The 25,582-nt window shown below is 56.6% G+C and overlaps 1 protein-coding gene across 3 annotated transcripts in view; it reads left to right on the top strand.

Moving 5' to 3' along the window:
* The window catches only part of SBK1 (SH3 domain binding kinase 1), a 53,712-nt gene extending 28,561 nt beyond the window's left edge, over positions 1 to 25,151 (top strand). Inside the window, exons 1-4 of one of the 3 annotated variants that reach the window (XM_019648643.1) lie at positions 3,416 to 4,261; positions 19,021 to 19,253; positions 20,640 to 20,842; positions 21,674 to 25,151. In XM_019648643.1, coding sequence (XP_019504188.1) covers positions 19,028 to 19,253; positions 20,640 to 20,842; positions 21,674 to 22,513 — 1,269 coding nt within the window. In that variant the 5' untranslated portion in view covers positions 3,416 to 4,261; positions 19,021 to 19,027 and the 3' untranslated portion in view covers positions 22,514 to 25,151. Of the gene's footprint in view, positions 1 to 3,415; positions 4,262 to 16,225; positions 18,864 to 19,020; positions 19,254 to 20,639; positions 20,843 to 21,673 lie in introns of those variants that run through there. The other 2 variants (XM_019648646.1, XM_019648644.1) reach the window with 2 other exon arrangements.
* The last annotated feature ends 431 nt before the right edge of the window (positions 25,152 to 25,582 follow it).

The raw sequence follows: 25,582 nt of genomic DNA, 5'->3' as shown, positions 1-25,582 counted from the left end.
AAGGAAGGAAGGAAGGAAGGAAGGAAGGAAGGGGGGGAAGGGAGGGAGGGAGGGAGGGAGACAGGGAAGAGGGGAGAAAGGGAGGGAGAGATAGGAGGAATTTTAGACCACAGTGCAATGTTAAGAAAGTTTCCACGAAGCCAATGAGAGCCCTTGATCCCAGGTTGCCCATCCAAGAAGCCCTGTCTCCAAGGCATCTCTGCTGTGCTCAGTCATTGGTTAGGATTGGCTAGAAGGAAGCAAAGCAGAGCCTCCTCTGTGAACCCTGGAGAGTCTCCACAGCTACTGTGCTCGGCAGTCAGGGTCCCTGCAGTCAGAGATGGGGGTGGTGCATTTTCATGGCGGCCACATCCCACCCCTTGTGCCACACAGCTTCTCTGTGGATGCCGTGAGCCTCTCTTCCTAAGGGGGAGCCTGAAGAGGAAGGTTCGTGGGACAAATTACAGTTCCCCTCCCCTTTGCTGCACTTGACCTTGGGGCCATAACTGGTAGCCATCCTTTCCCCCGTCCACTATCCTTTCTCAATGATCCACACCCTCAACTGTTACCTTGGTAGGTCTTGATGGGTCACCTGGTGATGTGACCCAACCCTTCAGTCCCAAGGGGTCTAAACTCTTGGCTATCAAAACCAGTGGATCAGGGGCCAGCCAAGTGGCTCAGTTGGTTAACAGCTCGCTCAAGAGTTTGAGCTCTGAGCAGCAGCGGTTCGAGTCCCTGCTCGAGCTGAGCAGCCGCTGAGCTGCCAACAGGTGGCAGGATGGCTCAGCTTAAAAAAACAACAACCGTGGATCACTCTTGCGGATCCCTGCTTTCCACATGCCAGTATTTCTTCCTATTCCCACTTTGCAAAAGCATCCTTGCCTTCTTCTAGTAACCGATCAGAGTACTTCTAGCAACATCTAATAACGAAGGGTCAGTTACTGAGTGTCTAGTAGCTTTTAGTAAAGGAGGATCAGTCACTATTCTTCTTGCCTGCTGGTCCCAGAACACATGGAGTCCAAAGTGTCCTGGCAGCAGCCATAGCTTAAATTTGAATGGGACCCTTGCTATGTCCCCTGGTAAGAGTGTGTCCCCTTTGGGGACCAGGACTAACCACCCTGAAGAGCTCAGGGTGGGGGGATTTGATTACCACATGCATTTTGGCTAAACTTTACTAATTATAATGGAGGTAATTAAATCCTGTTAAGAAATCAGAGAAGACATCCACAGAAGGTGACCTTAAACTGTATTATCCTTGACAATCATGGCTGGGAGCATTGCAAGGCCTGATTCTACTTCTGCCCCTCTCTTGGCCTCGGTTTCCTCACCTGTGAAAAGAGGAAAGTGCTCTCTAAATTCTAATGTTCGGGCTCAGTTGTTAGACACAGCAAGACAGTCCCTTCCCTCTTGCTCCCTCTCTAGCCTCCCTCTACTGGTTGCGCAATAACTCATACTCCTCCATTAGTTTGTTGTGGGGCAATAAGGCCTTACTTGAAGAGGATTAGAACAAAGTTAGGGTGAAATTTGAAACTTGGGGACATTGGCAGGACGGGGAGGGGTGAGAGAGGAAAGAGGGATATAGAGGAGGTTATCCTGGAGGATAACTTGTTTTGGGAACAAAGAAGAAGGGAAAGGTGCTCTAGAACAGGGGTCGGCAAACTTTTGAAATGGAAGAGCCGCCAGGGGTCGGCAAACTGCAGCTCATGAGCCACTTGCAGCTCTTTAGGTACATACATGTGACTCTGAAGTAAAATTGAAAATGAAAATAAAACTATCATAGTTTCATTTATAATATTACTTTAAATTTTCCTTATTTGTAAAAATATATTTATGGCTCTCGAATAATTTTTAAATTGTTGTGAGGGACAGGATTGGCTATTCCAGAGGTCGGCAAACTTTTGAGATGGAACTTACCCAAAGAGCCGCATGTGGCTCGGGAGCCCCTGCTCTAGACAGAAGAAACAAAGTGTATAAGGCACAGACAGAGGTACAAGAAAGCAGGTGTTCTAGGAACACGGGATGAGGTCAAGGCTGAACAGAGAAGAGGGGGCTCCATAGGGGAAAAATAGGAGGAAAACAACCCAGTCTACGTTGTACTTTACAGCGCTGATGGTCCCATAAGACTTGGATTCTAGAAAAGGATAGTCTAGGTAGAGGTGGGAGGGAGACAAATGAAGACCTTAAGGCAATGTTCTCACTAGCAGAGGTTTCATACCAATGGCTCATGGGCCAGATTTGGCCCAAAAGAATGTTTTGTTTGGCCCATTCACTATTTCTAAATTTGGGGAATTTGTTTCAAACATTGACATGTGGAGGATTTTATGTTAGACTATGGATTCCCTGCTTCTGTTGAAAAATCATCTGTCCACACAGGGCCCACGATGCTCCCCAGTGTGCCTGTCTCCACCACTCCCTCACCTTACATCTGGCCCCAGTAACTAATTTACATGACCTATAGGTACTTGCAATCCCTGGCTCTAAAACTTCTAGAAACAGTCAGGGTCATTGGGAAGAGTATGCTGGGGGGCAAGGAGTGGGGAGGGAGGGGAACAGCGTGAACAAAGAGAAGACAGGGAATGTGCAGGGCGTGTTGGGGCCTTCCTCCTTAGGGAAACTGGCTGGGGCTGCATGGATGAGGCTGAGAAAGAGACAGACGAGGACCTGGGAATATGAGCTGTCCATATTCATCCACCTGGCTTCGGTCCAGGACACCAATTTCATCACCAAACACATAGGCTCCTTCACACCCAGGTGGTGCTTTTGCACATGCTGTTCCCTCAGCCCAGAATCTCCTTTCCTCCCTTCGATCTGGGGAGCACTGTGCGTCCCATGATAATCAATACCATTTACAACAGGGGTCCAGAAAGATATCTGGGGCTGGCCGTGACACCCAAGGCCCCAGTCTATGACCTCCTCCCGGAGTAGACAGTTCTCTGAGGTCTTGATCAAAATAGGGTGGATGGATGGAAAGACATACCGATGAATGAATGAATGTCTATTGGATTGCAGAACTGGGTAGGATGTTTCCCTCCTTGAAGCAGACACAGGTTCCGCCCCTCAAGTACAGACTGGGACAGTCTGGGGCACGCTGGTCCCACAGGGGCCAGGAAGATGGACCAGGTGACCCTTTCAGACTCCCCCGAGTCCTCTCTAACCTCGTTCTCGCCCCCTCGTGGGCTCTGACCTAGAAAAAACGGGGGTGGAGGGAGAGAGAGAGAGAGGGAGCACACCGGCGCTAGGACCCAGCGCGGGAGGAAGGCGGGGTTGGGGCGCCGCGCGCTGCTCCTTCCACGCGGAGAGAATCTGAGCCCAGCGGCGCGCTGCGAGAAAGCGCGGCAGGAGGGCGCGGCGGGAGGGCGAGCGCGCGCGTGGGACTAGTGCGCGTGCGCAAGGGCGCGCGCCAAGCGGGGCGGACAAAGGGGCGGGCGGCGGCGCGCGAGCCAGAGGGCGGAGCCGCGGGCCAGGCGGGCAGGTGCGCGCGGGCTAGAGGGCGGAGCCGCGATGTCGCGATGGAGCGCAGCCGGGGCGGGCGACGGGGCCGGGGCCCGAGCACCAGCCGGAGCGCGATCCGGAGCCGCAGCCAGAGCCCGGACCAGGCCGGGGGCTGGGACCGCAGGGCCGGGCTGCTCGTAGCGGCAGCGACAGAGGCCCCCAGCGGCTGAGGGGCTTCCTCCCAGCCCCTTGCCGGTGGCCGGGACTCAGCAAGCCCCCGCAGCCGGGGAGCGCGGGGATTCCCCACCACCTCCAGGACCCAGAGGAAAGCGGGGGACCCCCCTCTCCAAATCCAACACAGAGCGACTCCCCAGCCCGGTAAGGCGAAGACCTCGTCCGTATTAAGAAAACAGCGACGTCCCTACGGTACTGCGAAGACTCCCCTTCTTCAGTCTGGGTCCCCCAAGACCAAGAACGCAGTGACTCTCCCTATCCGAGATTGCGGGCACCCCCACCTCAAGATCCTGGTCAATACAACTCCACACCTCAAGACAGGAAGACCCAGCTCAAAACGCCCCTAGATCAGGGGGTCCTAGACACCCCCAGTTCCGGTACACGGAAACCCCAAATCTAGGGACCCGAGGACAGCAAGAGCCTTCTCTTACCAGTAAAAGGGCTCGTGGACCCCCCTCCCAAAGCTCCAGGACCCGGGCGACTGAGCCCCTCGCGGCGCCTTCGCATCCCAGCCCATGGTTGTGGAGCCCTGAGCCCCCCCACCCCGGGCCGGGCTGTCGAAAACCGAGACGGCGCCCAGGCCCCCTGCCGCGGCGTCTCCGCGGCCCCAGCCCAGGTAAGCCGGGCCCAGGTGAGTGGCTGCAGAGGCCCCCAGCTCTGCAAGTGGGAAAGGAAGTATCGGGTGCGCACTGCCCCCTCCCCAGCGTCTCCATGGAGCCGAGGCTGAAGGACGTCTCTTTGTGTCTCGGTTGGAGGAGCCGCCCCCTCCTCCTCCCTTCCCCCACCCCACACCCCAGCCCTGGGGTTTGGGTGCAGCTCCCCGGCCCCACTGGGGAGTGGTGGCACAGCCCCTTGGACAACGGAAAGGGGAGAAGAGTGTAGAGTCCCCCCTGCCCCCCCCCAAAAAAAATGTGAGCCTGGAGCTGTTGGATCCTCGGTTTGGGGAGTATATGTACCTCTCCCCCAGGGCCAGGCTGAGTTCTCAAGTGAAGTCCCCCCTGGGAGGAGAAGATTTCAAGGTGTATATAGGCGAAGAGGCCTGCAGTATGTGGCCCTAGGGTGATGGCCAGGGCTTTGGGTGTGTGTCTTTGTCTGTGAAAGGGAAGGGGTGTGTTTAAGAGAATGGGTGGAAATCCCTTGTTCGCTCTGTGACTCCACTGCCCCCCACCCAGGCCACACTTTATGCTCCCTGCAGGACAGGGAGGGGGCAAGCCCTTTCCAGAGCGAGGCACTGGTGTCTGGCGAGGGGAGGTAGTGTGGATGAAGAGCCATTTCGGGTCAGGCACTTTCCTGTCCCCATGTGCCCCAGCAGCAGCAAACCCAAGGCCTTCCCTTCTCCCGATCTCCAGAACACCGAGGGCCAGACCTCAGGTTGGGTCAGTGTGTCCTGGGCAACCCAGGGATCGTTCTAGGTTCTCACTTGAGCTTACCAGGCAGTACACAAAGCAGTACCCACCCCGGCCCTCATTGAGGTCCTGAACCCCAGATTCATGGAAGATGAGAGGCCCCGGGTACGTTGCACCCTGAAATTCTGGATCAGGAATCCTTGAGAAGGGGCTGGACGGTGCCCGGGAAACACAGGGCTTCTGGAGTCTCCATCAGTCTCTTCTCTCTGAGCCCTCTGCAGGCCAGCAGTGATGCTGAGGGAGGCAGGCCTTGTACAGGTAGCCCCACCAGGAGTCCCTTTGTTCCTTTATTCATCAGTAAACCTTCAGCTGGTGTCTGATGTGCCAGGCACTGGAGTCAAGGGCCTTTTTTCACTTCATTCCCATCCCCTTTCCTGATCTTTCCTGTTCTCATTCGCCCAGGCCTCGCTCGGTTGGACCAGTTGAGGTGGGGCTGGTCAGGCCCAGCTGACCAGTTCTGATCCCATGCCTGAAGCACCTGGTCCCCATTCTGCTGCAGACTTGGGGGACCCTGAGCTTGGGTGGCCAATTCCTCCTCTTCCGCCTTTCCCAATACCAAGTCCGCCCACCCCCACCTGCTGCTGGCATTGACCCAAGAAGGAGGATGTGCCCAGCAGGAGAGAAGGTTGGGGGTGCTTCTGGCTAGACCTCTGGCAGCCCCTCCTGCAAATTCAAGGACAGTTGAGGCAAACCCCCTCAGCACAGGCTGTGGGGGAGCCAACTGCCTTGAAGATTGGGTGACCTTGGGCAAGTGTGTGGCATCTCCCAGAGAGCATGACAGAGTAAGCAGTCATTGTGCAGCTGGAGGGGTCAACGGCAATGGCAGTCGGGCCTCGAGAAGCATCCAGGTGCATTCCTTCATCTTTGAAGTAGTTTGTTTCCCATAGTGGGTTCCCAGGAACCCAGGGCCTTGTCACATGATCTACAGGCAAGGGAGTGGAGTGAGAGGCCAAGGAGTGGATATTTGTCACTGTGACTAGGGAAAACTGTCAAGAGGCCAGAGGGGGGCAGGGAGTAAGGTCTCCCCTCCTCCCTAACCTGCAGCGAGGTCCCCAGCCACCTCCCGAATGTCATCTCCCACTGCCTACTCATCATCCTCTGCTTCACTTCTGGCTCATCTCCTCCATGTCCCCCACTCTCCCTCCCCCATGTGCTGTTTCCCCACCTAAAAAAACCCCACTATTGGATGGCTCAGGCGCAGCTCTCTGCCTCCACCTCCCCCTTTGATCTGACCTGGGCTGGCACAGCGTGGAGAGCCACGTTGGATTGGTTGATGGGTCAGTGGCTTGGAGACAGTGGCACGTTTCTACATGGGCTGTGAGAGTGTGTCTCTACATCTAGACCCACCTGGGTCCAATAGACCCAGAGCTCCAGGCAATGGCACCAGATCTGCCTTGTCCCCACTGCGTCGGCTTTGTCTAACCCCAGAGCCCAGCATAATGTATAGCACGTGTTGTAAAATCCAGCTTCTAGACTCATTCTGTTAATCTAAACAGTGTTTGTGTCATATTTGCGTTTGTTGCCGATGCTAAAAAATAGCAGTTTCACATATAAATATTGATTTTTGGATCCTCATGAAAAAGCAGATGATGTGGAGCCTAGGCCAGAGCCAAAGAGTGACAGGGGCGACCTTCTATAGATAGGGCACCGCCCTCCAGCCTGCCCCAGGTGCCACCTAACCTGTTAACTCATTGACATGACCTCCTGGCCCCTCCTGCAGGCCAAGGGTGGAGGCCAGAAAGTGTTTGCTCTTTGGGAGACCTCTGTCTGTGTGCTTTGCACGCGTGAGTGCTCCCTGCCTCCACAGCCAAGTTAGAACATGCACTGAGCAGCATCCCTCGGGACCTTAAGGGCTATGATGACATGAACCAGAGCATAAACGGCCTGCTCCCACTCTCCACTCTCGGCCCCGTCTTATGCCCCCTCTCAATGCTAGAAGGATTCAGCCGCCCCAGAACCTGTTTTAACTATCTCATGTGCCCAGGAGTAAAAGCCCAAGGTTGTAGACCCAGGTCTTGCTGAGAACTCTTGGGGGAGTTCCCTGGGCCTTAGTTTACCCATGTGTTGGAGAGGGCCTGGCAGCTGGAAGCTTTCCCCTTGTTCTAATGTTCTAGGACTAAGTCCAGCTGCTCTAGTTTGGGTCAGGCAGGAGACATGGAGGCCTCGAGGCCAAAGTCACTCAAAAATATTGACATTCTCTAAATATTAATGAAACCAATGGGTGTGGCCAAGTAGCGGGCTGGGCCATGGGTCAGCACTGGGCACCAGGCACTTGGCCTGGCCCTGGAAGGGTGTGTGCCATCTTCCTGGACAAAGGGCTACAGCAGCCCAAGGTCGAAGGAGATGGCGAAGCACCATCGCTGAGAGCACAGGCTCTGGACTCTGCCTGGGTTTGAATCCCACTGATTCTGCTGTGTGACCTTGGGCAAGTCACTTAGTTTACTCATGTGGAAAACAAGGATAATACCTACCTCAGAGTTATCGGGGGGGCTTAAAGCGTGAAAAGGGCCTAGGACCAGCATGGGAAAAGCGCTCAGTAACTTGACTCTTATTAACTCTCATTGGCAAGTGGGAGACCACTCTGTAAGCACCTTGGTTTTCCTGTAGCGCATCCGAGGAGGCCAGAGGACGTTTGGTGCTGCTATCCCCATGAAAGGGGAAGCAGGTGACTGAGAGGTGGTAGTGTGTGGTGCTTAAGAGCAAGAGCCTGTCTGCCTCTGGTGGGGTGGGGTGGGGTTCAAGCCCAAGGGTCTGTGAGGGGCCCGAGGGGTGGGATCTAGGGCAGCCTGGTCCTAGTTCTGCAGTTGAGGCCCTCTTCCTTCCTGGCTCTGCTTTCTAGGTGTTCTGCCCGCCTGTCTGGCTCCTGTCCCTGGGCTTTGTGCCCCAGGTGGATGGGCCTCAGGCCAGAGCCAGGACCAGCGTCTCCAATAGACCCAGAGCCTTCCCCCCACTACCCTCTCCCTCCTCTACTCCCCTGGTCTTAGGAAGCTTTGGCAGTTAGGCCTAGAGGGGTCAGTTCAAGCTCTCTCCCCTATCCTGTCCACCCACCCTCCCTTCTCCCCTCCATAGTTTGGCCACAGTCTGGAGAGGAGACAGGTCCAGACTCCCAGCTCAGCCCCCACTCGGGGAGCCAAGTAATATCAGGGCTGGAAGGAAGCAAGGGAGCATTTTCCAATGTCAAGTGCTCCACGCCAGGCACTGGCCATCACGTCCTCATTTAGCCCTGAGAACAGCATTAACCCAGAGCAGGGATTTGAGCTCAGCTCTGAGCTCCTAAAGGTTTGTGTGAAACTGACATCAAACTGCCTGGGTTCAAATCCCACCTCTACCATTCGCTAGCTCCATGACCTTGGACAAAGCCATTGTCCTCTGTGCCTCAGTTTCTTTTGATGGAGAATGGGAATAATAACTGCTCCTACCTCCTAGGGTTGTGGGGAGGATTAAATGAACCCCTCACTGGTAAAGCACTTGTAGCATTGCCTGCTGCCAGTGTTTGTACTTCTGCCCCACCCAGCTGGGTATGCAAATGAGCTGGTCTGGCCCGAGGAAGTCACCATGACTCCCCACTGCAAAGTTCTCCTCCCTGTGGCTTTAGCCAGTCACAGGAGAAGCAGAGAGTGTCCCAAACGCCTCTGGGTGTTGGGGCAGCACAGAGGGGCATGGACGGGGGAGAGGGGATGTTTCACAGGACAGGCTTGCCTCATCCTCCTGCCTTGCCCAGGTTCCCCACCCCCCACCATAGTAGGGAGATTGACCCCATGTGTCTCCAGAGGAGCAGTGGGGCCCTGCAGTTAACTCGGTTTAGTGGTAAAAAGGACAATATCTAGACTCCACTGCGTGACCTTGTGCAAGGTGCTTAACCTCTGTGTTGCAGGTCCCTCATCTATAAAAAAGGTGAACAGTGTGTACTAGTACTTGCCTTGTGGGGTCACCGTGATGACTGACTGATTGAACGTGTGGAAAGTGCTATGGTGGCACTGAGTACCCAGCTCTTGATATTAGTCCTCAAAAGCTCTGAGCAGAAAGGGAATATGAGCCCCACTTTTACACGTTAAAAACAAAAACAAAAACGGAGGCTTGGGGTGAAGGTCTTTACTCCAGGTTCCATAGCTAGGATTTAGGGGAGAGTCTGCCCACGTTTCCATCATTCACACAGTTTCCAGGGCAAGTCCAGCCAGAAAGACCCGATGGGACCTAACCTGGACTCTGGCTGCAGTCCTGGACCTATCTGTTGCTTCCCTGCCCCCACCCCTCTGCTCACATGGGGTGATGGCAGGCAGGCCAGAACCAGAGCGTGGACCGGATCCATAGGACTCCTTGAAAGCCTCTGAGTCTTTCCTCACCTCCTCAGCCCTCAGCCGCTCTCCACCCACAGCGGGGGAGTGCCCCGGTCACAGCCATGCTCTCTCTCCACCTCTCAGGGCCTGGCTGGAGCGTGGAGTGCACCGCACTCAGCTAGAGGTCCTCACTGGAGCCTCCAGGACCCTGCACGCTGCCACCCCTCCTTACCTCTGCCCTCACCTCCCGCCCCTTACCCCTACCCACCACTTTGCAGCCATGCTGGTCACCCCCACCACCCCATGCCTCTGCCAAGAAAGCTTTCCCCACCATGGCATCCACACACACGCAGCCTTCTCTGTGGGGCCCTTCCTCCTCGCCTCTCCCTGCTTTGTTTTTCCCTTTAGGACTTCTTACTGTCTGACATACATCTCTTACGTATCTTTATTATTACCTGCCCCCAAACTAGAATATAAGCTCCTTACGGGCAGGGCTATTTGTTCAGCTCATAAGTGATCACAGATCCAAGGACTATGCCAAGCACACTCAACAAATACTTGTTGAATGTTCTGGAGTCAGACATGTATCTCTGAGCCACGTCCTAGCTGTGCGACACTGGACTCATCACTTGATCCCCCCTTCTCTGAGTCTGTTTCCTGAGCTGGAAAGGACATATTGTAATGGGAATAATAATAGCAGCTTCTCCTGAGATGCTTGTGAGGTTTAAATGAGTATGAGTGTGAGGGTGTGTGTGTGTGTGCGCCATGCCAGGGGTGCCAAAAAAATGTATACAAGTGGACACTTTGGTCAGTGTTGCTCAAGCAGTAGTTCACTGTAATTAGAAGTGTCTGGACGCTGATGGAACCACTTTGAGCACCTCTTGTAATTGCAGAAGTCAAATATGACTTGTATTCATCTCTTACTGGTATATATTGAGTATTACAATTTTAATACAGTTTTCCTTTCCTAAAATGTGTATACATTTTTTGGGCACTGTGTGTGTGTGCAAAAAGTACTTACAATTGGATGTCATAAATGTTGGCTGTTACTAATAATACTTTAACCTGCACCGTTATTATTCCTATTCTACTGATGAGGAAATGGAGGCACAGAAGGAGTAGTCACTTTCCCCAAGCTTCATGGCTAGAAGTGGTGATGACCCAGTTCTACCCAGGAATACCTGAACCTGGACGCCGGTCTCCATACCTAGGCTACATCCCTGTTCCCTCCATTCATAGGTGATCAGGGGAGGGGGAAGAGGTGAGGGCTGTGGCTGAGGAAGGGCCCATCCCTCAGCCTCTGCTCAGCCAGCTGTCTCTAGGGGCCACCACCTGTCCACTGCTAGACCCCCCCAGCCAAGGCCCAGTGGCAGGTGACTGCCGTGCCTTCCGCCCTCCCCTCCTGTTGATACCCCCGAGTGCAGGGCTGCCCACCTCACCCAGGCAGCAAGGCCCATGCCTCCTCCTGTACCCATAGAGGCTGCCACAGGTAGGCCAGGAGGGGTGAGGCCACAGCTCCCACCGCCCCACAGTGCCCGGCCAGGGAGGAGGACCAAAAGAGGCAGGAGAGCCTGTTCTAGCTCTGGGCACCAGCATCACAGGCTATTAATAACCACCCAGGATGTGCCCTGGGAAGGGGCAGACGCTGCCAGCTAGAAGGGGAAGCTGAGGCAGAGGCCAGAGCCAGAAGCCGAGGTCGGCAACAAGGGAACCCCAAGGCTGCCCCTGGTTGGGAGGGGAGTGGGAAGAATGTTGTTCCCAGTTTCTGCTGTTCGGTCTTCTCACCTGGGAAATACGGTAGCTAAGGCCACATGATCCCCAGAGTCCCTTCTGGCTCAAGTGGGTTCAGGGGCCACTGGAAAGGCATGGATGGATATGTTGCTGTCTATTTAACTGATGGACACTTGGATCGTGTCCATCGTCCCCAGCCCTGGGGGCCTGGGTTCCAATGCTGCAGCAATTCCTCCATCCTGGCTGCCCAGCCACCTCAGGCCTCCCCTTGGCCTCCCACTTAGGGCTGGGCCTGCCTGAGTGCTGTCCACGCCTGTGGTGCTGAACAGGGGGACCAGAGAGAGGCCTGGGCTGCAAACCAGAGACCGAGAGTAGAGAAGATGAGATCGAGCAAGATCGAGCAGGAGAAGTTCAAGTTTCGATCCCTGGCTCTGCCTCTCACCTGCTGAGGGACCTTGAGGAAGTTGCTTAACCCCCTCTGAGCATCAGCATCCTTATCTGTAAAATCGGGTTGCTATGACAATTAAATGGCAGCAACCATGTAAAGCATTGGCATGTTGAGAAAATCGGTGATCATGTTTACTCTGTTGTTCTAGAGACAGTAAGTGTAGTGGTTAAGCTTTTGGACATGGGAGTGATGATGCCTGGATTTGAATCCTGGTTCTGCCACTGACTGGATAATCTTGATCAGGTGACATGACCGTCCTGTGCCTCAGTTTCCTCATTTGTAATTTGGGGCGAATAGGAGTCCCTGTGTCATAGGATGCTGTGAGGAATGGATGAGTTAATTTATGAGGCAGCTGGCACTTGATGGGTTCCCTCAGTGTTAGCTATTATTAGCACTTTCTTCTCTGTTATTCTCGTCACAGCACCTCCAGCCTCTCTGTTCAGTGACCAGTGTCACTCCCAGACGCTCCCATCTCTGCTGTGCTTGGGGCTGTGGCTGCTAGACAGAAGCAGCTCCTTGTCCTACAGACACCCTGGCCTCTGGCCCAGCCCTGCCACGGACTTTCTATGTAATTTTGAGCAAATCACTGTTCTCTTCTGGCCACCAGCCTCCACATCTGTAAAATGGAGCTGACGATACCCCCACCCAGGCCCCTGGGAAAATAGCGTTGTGCTTTGCAGGGTCACATTCAGGAAAGCCAAGATATAAAAAGTTACAACTTCCCAAACACAGCAGAGAATTATTCACCCAGCATTTGTCACACCCTGGCTAAGTGTTAGAAATAGCAAGATGATTAAGGCATGGGGCTGGCTCTCAAGGAGCTCCTAGTTTCTTGCGGCATTGGTAAGCCCCTTCAGGGTTCATTCATGTGTCACTTCCTCCAGGAAGCCATGCTAATCCCCACTGCTGTGCCCTCTGTGGGAATGCTGGAACACTGCCCGTTGCCTCCCTGGCCTTCTGGCTACCTGGGCCCTTGTTTTACCTGCCTTCCTAATTTGTAGGCTCATACCCTCTACCTGATACATCGCTCTAACCTCCTTGCCCCTTGCCGGCACCCAGCATGGTGCCTGGCTGGAGTAGATATGCGGCTCTATCTGCAGTCCTTAGGTTACAAGTTACATCAACTCAACTCAAACCAGCTTAAGTCAAAAGGGAAATGTTTTGATTCATGAAACAAATGTTCAGGAGTATACCTGGCTTTAGGCATGCCTGATCCAGGCATTCAGGGCCATCAGAAATCTGCATCTTTCAGCTCTGCTTGTCTCTCTGCTGCCTCATTGTCAGGCAGGCTCTCCTGTCCTGGTGGCAGAACCAGCCCCCAGCAGCTCCAGGCCTGTGTCCTGCAGCCTTGCAGCTCTGAGGTCAGAAAACCCCCCCTTTCCTGAGATCTACAGCAAAAGTCCTAGGACTAGACCCCTAGGTCACCTTGGATCACATGTTCATCTCTGAGCCAGTCACAGTGACCAGGTGGTGGGGTGGATCCCTGGGCCAGGCCTGCCCTGCAAGCCAGGGTGGAGACGACCCTACTTAAAACCACATGAGCCGAGAGAGGCCATTCCCTGAAGAAAGGGAAATTGGTGCTGAGCAGGAAAAAACATCACAGGCCCATTCAAGAAACCACAGAAAATGTGTGAGCTAGGCAAGAGGGGGGTCCAGTCTGCCTCCAGTAAATGGATCTGACCGTGCATATAGGGGGCTGGAAGGGAGGAACGAGGAGGCAGGTGAGGGGAGATGTGGGGGTGTGCGGAGCTGACTCAGCCACCCAGACGAAAGGAATGACGCTGCAGCCCCTTGCTTTACAGAGAAACAAAGTGAAGCAGGTGAGAGGGTGGCTGTCCCCACTCGGTACCTGCGGTTCCATCTGGTGGCTGCTTTTTCATGGTGACTTTTAGTAACACTGACCCTGAGAGGTGACTCACCCAGGAACATTCATCCATTCAGTGGCATCCTTCCCCTTCTGTGTGGGTGGGGGGGGGGGGGGGGGGGGGGCTTTGTTAAGGATCCCCTTGGGGTTTGCCTGTGCTAAGTAAGAGACAGCGTGGGTCCAGGGACCTGAGGGAGGGGACCTGGGCTTGGGGACAGAGAATCTTAGAATCCCAGAGTGAGAGTAAAGAAAGGTCTGACTGATATCATTTGGCCTAACCTCACCCTCCACTGATCACTGATTCCCGGACCGACGGGCATCCAGGGTCTGCTTGTCAACCCCACCCCCGACACCCCACCTCCGTGATGGGGACTGAGCACCCTCATTTTTAGTTGCTATCTGCCTGGGTCTGCCTTCAGGAGCCACGAAGGACACAGTGCATGGAAGGACATGGAAACCTGATGGCCTGAGTTCAAATCCCAGCTGTGCCGATGGTTAGCTCTGGGACAAGTTACTCAGCCCATGTGTGCCTCAGCATCCCTTCCTATAAAATGGGGGTAAGAGTAGCAGTACCTGCCTCCCAGGCTTGTGATTATTAAATGACTGAATCCACGGTGTTAGCACACCTAGCATATGATAGATGCTCAATCAATATTTGCCAGTATTATGATTCTCCCATGAGACAGGATAGGGACAGGCCCCCTTCCCTTACAGGCTGGTCATCCTCCATCTGCTGCTATTACTGGATTCTTGTCATTTGGTTGCCAGTGTCATTACCTTGTCTGACCCCACATGGCAGCTGCACATACTGAGGTTCAAATATTACTCTTTTGCTCACTTGCTACAACATAACCCTTGAATTAGGTGGTGTTCCAGCTTCTATAATGAATAAGCCCCTATATCTCAGCAGCCCTAACACAACAGAAGTTTGCTTCTGGCTCAGATAAAATGCAGAGCAGATAATCCTCATCTGCAGGAGGCCCCCCCCCACACACACACACACGCAGGCACCCAGGCTTCCACTATCTTGTGGCTCCACCATCTTTTTAGGGTCTGGGGATCCTCGGTAACCAAGCCAGCATTCGGAAGAGAGAATGCCGAAGCTACCCATTCTTAAAAGCCCCAGCTCAGTAGTGACGCATGTCATGTCTGTCACGGTCCACTGGGGAAAGCCAGCCCCGCGGCCACACCTGGATACAAGAGAGGAGAGAAATGCAGTTCCCCGAAGACCACTGCTTGCCAGCAGCAGCTCTGTATGATAGACAAAGAAACCGTTTGGGTGGACAGTTGGCTGTCTGTGCCGTAACCCTAGTAAATCATCAACCTCTCGCACTCTGTGCTTGTCTATAAGATAGAAAACATTGCTTGATTGTGGGCATGGCTGGCTGCCCATTTACTAAAATCACTAAATTGTTCACTTACTTTGGGAGAATTTTGTGCTATGTAAGTTACACGTCAATTAAGCTGTTTTTAAGAAATAGGAAGTAGGTCGCCCCTTCCCCTCAGGGTGCTGGCGAGGACTCAGTGACTGAAGCTTTGCCAAGCTGGTACTGTGTATGTGGGGGGGGCAAGCCTGGGTTGGGTTAAGCATTGGGTATAGTTCTCATAGGGCGCCCTGCTTGAGCGCCCGCCAACAGGAAGCACTTCAACCTTGCTTCTTGCTGGGGGAACTCCCCCACCTCTGTGGCCCTGCCAGCCTATGGCAGGAGACCCCACCCCCAGGGCCAGAGCCTCTGTGGTCAGAGCCACAACTGCTGCCATGAAGAGTGGGTGACACCCTCCTGCCTTCAGCAGCAGAAGTGTGAAACCGAGGGCCTCCCTTGGGGCCATCGAGGATATCCATTGGAGGTGTGAGTCATGTGGAGTCCCCTGGGGCAGCACAGTCAGCTTGAGTGTGGACAGATGCAGTGCCAGCTCTCAGGGTCAGCCAGGGGCCTCCCTGCTGGCTGCTGGGAGGTTCACAGCGATCACGCCCTCAGTGGCTTCTTAGAGCACAGGAAGTGATGATGATGTAGATAAAACTCTTTTAGGTCAAGTTCCCTGCTGATGCCACACAGATGCCTTCAGCCACTCAGTGAGGCAGGCGTGTGGATTCGCTCTGGGCTCGTGGCCCCACCTGAAGAGAGGAGGTGGTTCCATCACTTGGACCGATGTGGGGACTAAGGGAGTTAATACCCTGAAGTGCCTGACTAGTGCCTAGCCCCCAGTCAGCTCTCAACAGGGCCTGCGCATCCTGGGCTGAGGCTCTGCCCTTTTCCGGCCTCAGTTTCCTCACTTGGATACTGAGGGTTCTGGAGGAGTTGCTCCAACTCTTTCACTTGGGAAAACATAGTAGTTAAAGCTCCAACTCTCGAGACATCCCAGCGCGAGCTTCTGACCTTGGGCATATTATTCTGTCCCTGCACCTCACTCTCCCTGCTGTGGGGGTGATAACACCCACCTCACGGAGCTGTGATGGTGCGATGAGTTCACCTGTAGGACAGGGCCTGATATGTAAGTAAAATGTAAGCGTTAGCTGCTGCTGCTGTTATTATCATTATTTTCTTCATCGTACGAGGTGGAAACTGAGGACCAGAGAGGTGCTGTGACTTGCTCAAGGTCAGCCAGCTAAAAAGTGGTACATGTTAGGATCAAGGCCAAGCCTGCTGAGCCCCAAGGCCCGCGCTGTTCCCATCGCTCCCCACTGCGCCTCCTAAGTCACATGCGCCATAACTGGGTCAGAGGCAGCGTGTACCTGGGGGGGTGATGCAGCAGCAGGGACGCTGTTCGGATTAGTTCCTCGACACCGCTGACACCTTGCAGAGAACAAGCCTGAGAGGGAGAGGGAGGTGGGGAAGGGGGGAAGGGGCAATTAGGATGACCCCCAAAACTGGACCCTAGGCACCAAGGGATGAGGGAGAGTTGATCTGACGTAGCCCCAGCCCTCGGGAGCTCATGCATGGCCTGTTGATGGGGACAGACAGGGAACCGCTGAGAACACCCCAAGATATTCAACAGGGGCCCTGAGAGAGACAGACCCTGCCTGAATCCTGGGGCAGCAGGGAAGGCTTCCTGGAGGAGTGGAACCTGAGGATAATGAGACCCAGAAGTTGAGGTGTGAGGAAAGGGAGGTGAGGGCAGGCAGCAGGAATGGTGGAGGAGGCTGGAGAGGGGCAGTGCAGCTCAGTGGTCAGAGTATGAGCTGAACCTGGGGTGAGGGGGCAGATGTGGGGCCCAGACCCACCCCTGTGTGACTGTGCCCCTGGCCTAGCTCGGTGCCCACCCAGGGCAAGTCTGACGCCACAGTAGCAGGGAGGGGCCAGGCACCATCAGGGCTTCTAGCAACTTGCAGCTGCCAGCCAAGGTCCCATGGGATATGGAAACAGACGTGAACTGTCGGGGCCAAAGCCTGAAGCGGGAGCGTTGCACACACAGGGCCCATCCACCTCAGCAGCCCTGGGGGAGGGGGGGGTCCACACACACATCAGAAGTAGGTCAGCAGAGCAGCCCAGGGTATCTCCCTGGGGGGCAGGACAAAGAGGACAAGTACTCATCTGCGCCCCTCAGGGGGAGCCCCACTCCACAGAAGAACCAGGCGCGCACAGCCTCAGCACTCCCTGCTGAGCCAGAGCCAGTGCCTCGGCTCTCACTTAGGATCCTCTCCCCCAGGCCTGAAACCAGGGAAGAGTAGTGGGGAGATGTCTCCCACTTCAGCCCAGTTGGTGGCTGCAGCTGGAGGGGCAGAGCTGGGGCTGCAGAGACGTGGTGACGGCGCTGTGGCAGGGTCCCACACACAGGGAGGGGATGCAGGACCGGGTCTGGGAAATGGGTTAGAGACACTGAGGCCACTCGTGTGGCATTTCAGACACCTGGCGTATGTGCAGGCTAAAGGAACTAGGAGAGGAAGGTTGTCAGAACAGGCTGGTTCACGAGCGAACAGAACCCCTCCATTCGTTCGTGAACCAGCGGAGGGGACAGGACTGAATGGGGAGCAGGAGCCTGAGGAAGCAGGAGGGGCGGGAGGTGGGCTCCTTGCTCCCCCAGCCAGCTGGAGGATCGCAGATGGAGCTGCCTGTGGGGCTTGGTGGGAGGCCAGGAAGTTTCCTCCTGATGTTTCTCCTCTCCCGGTAAAGTGGGAGGCTGGGTCGTGCAGAGAGGGAGGAAAGCAGAGGAGGCGAGGAAAGTTGCCGTCTAGAAGGGGAGCAGCTGGGAGGCCAGGCCCCTGCTCCCAGCCTCTGGCCACGCTCAGCCAGAGAATGGCCACAATGATGAGAACATACCCACACCTGAACCTGATAGCGACGGAGCACGCACTGTGGGCCAGGCACCAAGCATTTCACGTCTGTTAACTCGCTGAGTCCTCACAACAGCCCAGAGGGAGAAGGGATTCATTCTTCCATCCTTTTTAATAGACAGGAAACTGAGACACAGAGAAATGAAGGAACTTGCCCGTGGCCAAACAGCTAGCAAGTCACAGAGCTGGAATTCAAACCCTACCATCTGGCTCCAAGTCTGCTTTCTCGGAGCCATGGGTGGTCTTGCAGGGCTGGCTGCTGAGTGCTGGGTGATGCTTCTGGGACTGGAGGTAGGGGGAGTTAGGGGAGGGCAGAGGAGGCCAGCAGGAGGCAGGCAGGCTGCGGGGTCAGCATGTAGGGGATCCTAGGGGATTTGGTGCCAGCCTCCTGCTTCTGCACAAACAAGTCCACGACACACGCACACCTGTTCCTGGAGGCTGAGCCACTCAGTCTAACCTTCCCCCCACCAGACAGACAAGAAAAACAGGCCCCAGGAAGGTGTCACCGCCACCCAGGCCTAGACTCCCCGCTGCTGCTCTCTGCCCCCAACACCCTCTGGAGACAAACTCAGTACTTCTGAGGGGTGGGTGCATCCAGGAAGCCCACCCAGCTCGTGTGGACGCTGAAGGGTCAGTCCAGCCGCGAATGGGGAGGCCGGGGCAGGGGAGAGCTGGGTCTCTGTGGGATGGGTGCTGTCCTTGTGTCTGGGTCCTGTGTGTACCTGAGTGGGCCTGCGGGGTTGTCTGTGGCTATGTGACCATATCTGTACCAGCCTGCCCGTTTTCTGAGACTTACCTGGCTGAGGCATTTGATGCTGTGACCTCTGCCCTCTGACCTCGTCTTCCCTACCCCCTGCCTTATTTTCTCTACAGCCCATATCACCTCCTCTCGTACTATAGAATTCATGTGTTTATTATCCATCTCCTCCAGAACTAAGCATCCCCTGAGGCAGGATTCTCCCCCATTTGCTAGGTGCTGTGTCCCCAGGGCTCTGTGATGGCACCTGGGCAACTAACTAAAGGTGTAGTTAACCCTTGTAAATGGGTGCTTTCGTGTGAACTCAGCCTATGGCACGTCTTTGTGTCACTGTTGTCCCTGACACTGTGTCTAGGTGATGGCATGAGACAGATAGGCTGGCGGTACCCAAGTGCTGCCCAGGTGGCAGTGACTGCCTCTGCCGGGTGCTGACTCAGCCGCGTCCTGAAGCTTTGGGGAAAGGTGAGGCAGCAAAGATGCTTGGCGCCCCCTCATGGCCACCTTGGGCCTGGCATCCAGCCAGGCCAGCCCCTGGGTCCTGGGTGCTGGGGAGGGAAGAGGTTGGTGGAGGGGGGGCCCTAGCCTGGTGTCACACCCCACCCCAAACCCCCCACAACAGGGAGAAGATGAGCGCGGGCTGCCCAGAGCCCGAGCCACCCCACTCCTTGCCCTGCTGTGGGCCAGGGACTGCCCCTGGGCTGGGCGCAGGCGTGCCCCTCCTCACTGAAGACATGCAGGCACTGACCCTCCGAACACTGGCCGCTAGCGACGTCACCAAGCACTACGAACTTGTCCGGGAGCTGGGCAAAGGCACCTACGGGAAGGTCGACCTGGTGGCCTACAAGGGCACAGGTGAGTGACTGCAGGGCAGCTCGTTGTAAGGCTGGGCCTTAGCTGGGCTCTCGAGCACTCTCTGCAGGGACGCAGAGTCAGAGGTCCAGGTAAAGAGATGTGCCTGGAGCGGCCCAGGGAGGAAGAGACCAGGCTGATGGGACAAAGGAGGAACCTAGCGGCAGAGTGCCCAGACTGGAAGGTGGGCTGCTTTGAGAACCTCCAAGTTGCCTGTGGGAAGCTAAGGGGATGCAGCCAGGGGCATCCAGAGCTCGGGAGGAGGTCAAGGTCAGGGCTGGCAGTGGTGTTTGGGGCATCACTCGCATAGCGGTGATCCCAGGGAGATGGACAGAGCTGAGGGTGGGTTCTCCAGAGCAGGGCACTATGCTTAAAGAGCGGTGGGAATGGCCTGTGAGGGCGTGTGGTCGTGTCTGTTTCTCAGGTGAAGACACAGACCCAGAGAGATTCAGTCACTCGGCCAAGGTCATGCAGAGGGTCTGAGCTGGGATGAGACCCCAGCCATGGGCTCCAGAGCCTCCTTGCTTAACTACTGAGCTTGCTGCCTTCCCCACTCTGTAGGCTCACAGCAGTGCCCGTTCACTCACTCAGTCAGGAATGGGGGCTGCATGGGCTCTCACATCTGCACACACCTGGGGCAGGGGTCTCTGTCATCCGAGAGCAACCAGAGCAGCACTAGACATAGGGTCACGTGAGCTTTGCCACTTGCTGTGTGACCTTAGGCAAGTGGCTTAACCCCTCTGTGCCTAGGTTTCCTCCTCTGTAAAATAGTGCCCAGCTCATAGGGTCATTATGAGGAGTGCATTGTGAATGTGAATTGCTGAAGGCAAGGCCTGTGATGTGTAAGTGCTCTGTGGACACAACGCATGTGTCACACAGCAATGTCCCCAGGTGGGTATAAGTCAGGGACATGTGCCTTGCAGGCCCTCAGCTCTCAGAGTCTAATTCCTTCTTATTCATCCATCCATTCAACAAACATTTGTTGAGCACCTACTATGTGCCCGATGCTTATGGCCACTAGAGAAACAGCAGTGAACACGATGAAGGCCCCTGCCCCCAGGAAGCTGTGTTCCAGGGGGGGGGGGCAGATGAGATAAATCAGTACAGAGTACGGCAAGAAGAATGTGCGAGAGGGTGGAGGGTGCAGCGGGCCCCCCTCCTTCAGGGCTGCAGGCTGGATGCAGAAGGCCTGGCTTGAGCCCCGACTTGCCACATGGCCTCTGACAAATGCGTCCCCCTTGTGGGGTCTGTTTCCTGCCTGTAAGAGGACAGTCATGCCGCTGGGCGCCCTTGCGCCTTGTGGCTGGGACAGGATGTGCAGACAGACGTGGGGATGTGTCAGGTACCAGAGGGCAGGGACAGGCGGCTTCACCACTGTTGCCCTGCCAGGCACGAAAATGGCGCTGAAGTTCGTGAACAAGAGCAAGACGAAGCTGAAGAACTTCCTGCGGGAGGTGAGCATCACCAACAGCCTGTCCTCCAGCCCCTTCATCATTAAGGTCTTTGATGTGGTGTTTGAGACCGAGGACTGCTATGTCTTCGCCCAGGAGTATGCGCCGGCTGGGGACCTGTTTGACATCATTCCTCCTCAGGTACATGGGGTGGGGGCTGAGGGAGGGGCCCCAGAATGTGAGAGCTGAGGAGGAGTCAGGCCACTCATGTAATCAATGAGTATTTACTGAGCACCTACTGTGTGTCAGTAACTGGGGGCTGGGGACTCATAGCTAACAAGACCAGGGCCCCGCTCCGGGCTTGTGGGGGACACAGACCCTTGGCAATAAGCCAGATGACAGACTGCGTGAGCACCAGAAAGAAACAGCCAGACTGGTGAACCAAGTCCATCTGCAAAGGACCCGGTGGGAGCCCAAAACAGGAGGCAGCAGGGCCACCAGAGCTTCCCAGAAGAGGGGCCCTGGAGTGGGGACAGTACCAGGAGCATTCCAGGCACTGGGCTTTGCAAATGGCCAGTGCCAGGTTTGACTCCGCCACCTACTGGATAAGTGACAAGGCCTCTCGGCGCCTCGATGTCCCTACCAGGGAAATGGATGTAATAGCTGCTGGGAGGAGTTGATGAGACAGTGCGGGACGGGGCTCTTAATACAGCACCTGGCCCACAGTGGGTGCTCAGTACCCAGTCAGTCGCTGCAGTTATTGGGGGCAAGGAGGAGAGGTGAAAAACAATGGGGCCAGAAAGGGCACTGGAGATGCCCAGGTAGGGTTGGGAAGGGCAGCGGGTTCTAAGATGAGGGTGAGGCCCCAGGAGAGGCCAGGCCCTGCGGGAGGTGGGACAAGACAGGTAGCGCCAGCTTGCTGGTGGTGCTGGTGGAGGTGGTGGTGGTTGCGCAGGGGGTGCATGGAAGGAGAAGGACCGAATGGGGGAGGGGCTGGTGGCCCTGAGCTTGCCCAACCTCCTCTGGGCCCAGGTGGGGCTCCCCGAGGACACGGTGAAGCGGTGCGTGCAGCAGCTGGGCCTGGCGCTGGACTTCATGCATGGGCGGCAGCTGGTGCACCGCGACATCAAGCCGGAGAACGTACTGCTGTTCGACCGCGAGTGCCGCCGCGTGAAGCTGGCCGACTTCGGCATGACGCGCCGTGTGGGCTGCCGCGTGAAGCGGGTCAGCGGCACCATCCCGTACACGGCGCCCGAAGTGTGCCAGGCGGGCCGCGCCGACGGCCTGGCGGTGGACACGGGTGTAGACGTGTGGGCCTTCGGCGTGCTCATCTTCTGCGTGCTCACTGGCAACTTCCCGTGGGAGGCGGCCTCGGGCACCGACGCTTTCTTCGAGGAGTTCGTGCGCTGGCAGCGCGGCCGCCTGCCGGGGCTGCCATCACAGTGGCGCCGCTTCACAGAGCCCGCGCTGCGCATGTTCCAGCGGCTACTGGCGCTCGAGCCAGAGCGGCGCGGCCCGGCCAAGGAGGTCTTCCGCTTCCTCAAGCACGAGCTCACGTCCGAGCTGCGGCGCCGGCCCTCGCACCGGGCTCGCAAGCCCGCGGGGGACCGCCCACCACCCGCGGGTCCCCTGCGCCTCGAGGCTCCAGGGCCTCTCAAGCGCACGGTGCTGACAGAGAGCGGCAGCGGCTCCCGGCCCTCGCCCCCCGCTGTCGGCCCCGGCCCTGTCCCGGTCCCCGTGCCTGTGCCTGTGCCCGTGCCCATGCCCGATGCCGGCCTGGCTCCCCCGGGACCCCCTGGCAGGACCGATGGCCGCCCAGACAAGAGCAAAGGGCAGGTGGTGCTGGCCACGGCCATTGAGATCTGTGTCTGAGAGCCCGCCATGCCGCCCTCGGGCCGGCGTGTGCACGCAGCCAGGGCAGGCGCTGGAGGCGCCCTGGGCCTGCGCCAAGCCCGGGGTGTCGGCCGCACCGACACCGATCAGCCCCTCAGCGGCAGGAGGGAGTAGTGGTAGACTAGGCAGGACGGCAGGCCTGGGCGCCCGTCCAACCGCGGGGCTGGCAAGACAGCCACCAAAAGGCCTCTGGCCGGCCTGTGTAGCAGGGGCTAGGCCCACAGGAGCCAGCCGCGCAGACCCAAGGATTCAGAGGATCCCTCACAAACACACCAGGAGTCCGGGAGCTTGTGGGCCAACTCACTGACACCTCCCTGAACCCTGGAACCCTGACTAGCTGCTCCTGGCCCTTTGCACCCCCTGGCACACCATCCTGCAGCCCCATCCAGGTCCTGCCCTTCTGCCCCCTCCACACACACACCCTGGGCACAAAGGGGCTGAAGTGTCGGGGCAGAGAAGAGGCGCAGGGCCCCTGGGCACGGGTTGCAAGGAGGACAGTGAGCTGAGGGCTTGCGTCCTGCCCTTCTTGGGAAGCTGCAGGGGAGAGGCCAAGCACATGTCTGGATATGGCGAAAGCTTGTGTGCAGGCACAGGCCCCGGGAATTGAGCGACTCCCCCCAAGCCATTCCCGATGAGGACACTGAGCTAAGGAGGAGGGCAGCAGGCCTTGGGCCACACAGCCACTGAGAGGTAGAGCTCTGGTAGCCCTTCCGCTCCTCCCCAGGGGACAGAGGGCTCCCAGCACCCCTAGGGCAGGGAAGTGAGTGCAGAGTCTGCGGTGGGACCCAGCTCCCTGCCAGTTCCACCTTCCCCAGGCCCAGGGAACCTCTCAGCTCCTCTCCATCCTCGATGCCCAGTCCAGACAGTGGCCTGAGCTTTGGCAGCAGCGAGACAATTGGTGCCAGAAATTTCTCCTGGGTTTCTGCTGGGGCCAAACACGTCAGCCTTGGGCTGACCCCGTCCTCACACCTCCCATGGCTCTGGCCCTGGCGTGTGCCACTGTGGCTATGAGAGCGGGGTACCAAGGAAATGTGAGGGCCGTGAGTGTGTGCTAGGCCCGTGTGTGGTGTCAGCACCCAGAGTGCTCATGCACACAGCCTTGTGTGTTGACTGATGCCTCAGTAACTCCACCCAGCTGCCCGAGGGCATCCAGGCCTGCTTTTCACCACACCCCTCAGGGAATCGGCCAGGAGGCACCTGTAGGCTGGTTCAGGCCCTCAGGCCCCAAAACAGAGGAGAGGAACCCAGCCTCACCCGGCACTCCCTCCTGAGCCCCGCCCTCTCTCTGGAGGCCTGGGACCCCCGCAATAACCTCAGCATGGGCGAGGCTGCTCCCTCTGCCTGGCAGTGCCCCATCCACCATCTCTGGCCCCAACGCCAGGGGCCCTCCTGGGGTTCTAGGCCATTTGAGGGGGCTCCTTCATGTGCCAGGCTGACCAGAGGGGACTCCAACTGCCCTCTGGCCAGGAGCCCCCACCTCTCCATTCATCCCTCATTCCCACTGCACAAAAGGGCTATAGGTCCCCCTGTCCTGCCTGGGTCCAGTTTACAAACAGGTTGCCCCAGGGCCTGGCCCCCCTCCCTTGGTGTGCCCACTCTCAAGACCCACCTCTCCAGCAGGCATTGGGGCCCTCCACACGCCAGGTAAGTAGCAAACCCCTCCTCCGACTAAGGGCCACGGCCCCCCATCACTGTCCCCGGCCCACCGGGAGCCCATCCAGGCACCTCTCCCAGTCCGACTTCTCCTTTTGCCTTAGGCCTCTCGACATCCTGTCTCCTGCAATAACAAGGAAGCGAGATTCCAAGTAGACGTCCCTCATGTGCGCCCTCTCTCTCTCTTTCTCTGTTGAGACCCTCGTCTTAGTAGCTAGGATGTTAGAGTTGGGAAGGGACTGTAGTTACATAGCCCAGCCCTGTTGTCAGAGGCACAGATGGGGCAGTGACGGCCTGATGCAGAAGCAGGCCTGGAGCCAGGTCAGCTCCTTTGCTGCCAGGGCCCCCCTGCTGCCTGTGCTGCTGGCTGGGTTGGTACCCTTTGCCCCTTAGGAGAGGTGTTGGTCACAGATGTTTACCTCAGTTTATGTCATTGTCGAAGAAAAGAAAAATAAATAGCAAAAAGTTAACACCATAGACATGAAGACTTAGAAGACAAAAAAATTCACGAAAAAATCCTCCCCTTATGATTCTTCTGTGACAGTGTGTGTGTGTGTGTATGTCTGTCTGTCCCAGCCCTTGTGCCCCCCACACTGCCCCCCGTCCTTCGGTGCTTCCCAGAGGCCCCTCTGAGCTGGCCTGTAAGGTGTGGGGAGCCATCTGGGTGGGGAACAGAGCCACATGTTAGCGAGAGGGTCTTCCACCAGGCCCCTGAGCAGAGCCTCAGGGCCAGTACTCTGAGCCCCATGCTGTGGCCAGCGGCACAGCTATGGCTGCTCCGGCATCCAGGCCTGGCTCAGGGCCTGGGTAGACTCCTGACCCGGCACCCTCACTTATTGCCACCTCCCCCACTGCGTGTATGTAAATACTCTGGCATCCTTTGGCCCTGAGGAGGTTTTTAAATGTGTTATTTACTTCTCTAATCATGACAATTGCTATAAAATAAACATGTTTAGAAAAATGACCACTGGGTGGCTGTATTGTCTCAGGTTCAGGGTAGGAGTGCACCCAGAATTACTCTGGAAACTGAAAATGACAGGTGTTCTAAGGTGGGGTCTGCAGAGCCTGGGACCTCAGACCCACAGTAAATGCAGGCCAGGGCTGGAGCAGGAAGGAAACAGGGATCTGGGCTCTGGGGACAGGGCAGGGAGGGGTCCCTGGCCTAGAGTCCCGTTTGGAGCCCTTTAGACTGGGCAGGAAAAAGAAGCAAGACCCCAGAGGAACAGAGAGGGCTATCCGGTAAACATTTCCCGAGCATGTTCTGTCTATCGGGCTGCCTACTAGGGACGGGGAGATGGCAGTGAGCAGGCCAGGTGGGGCCCTGTCTGGGGCAGCCAGCAATCTAATGATGGAGCAGACATTACCCACACCTAAGGGATGGCGTAACTGGGAAGC

This window comes from Hipposideros armiger, unplaced genomic scaffold, assembly GCF_001890085.2.
Source record: "Hipposideros armiger isolate ML-2016 unplaced genomic scaffold, ASM189008v1 scaffold_126, whole genome shotgun sequence".
NCBI lineage: Eukaryota > Metazoa > Chordata > Mammalia > Chiroptera > Hipposideridae > Hipposideros > Hipposideros armiger.
The sequence above is the reverse complement of the archived record's forward strand: the minus strand, read 5'-3'. Positions and strand labels throughout refer to the sequence as shown.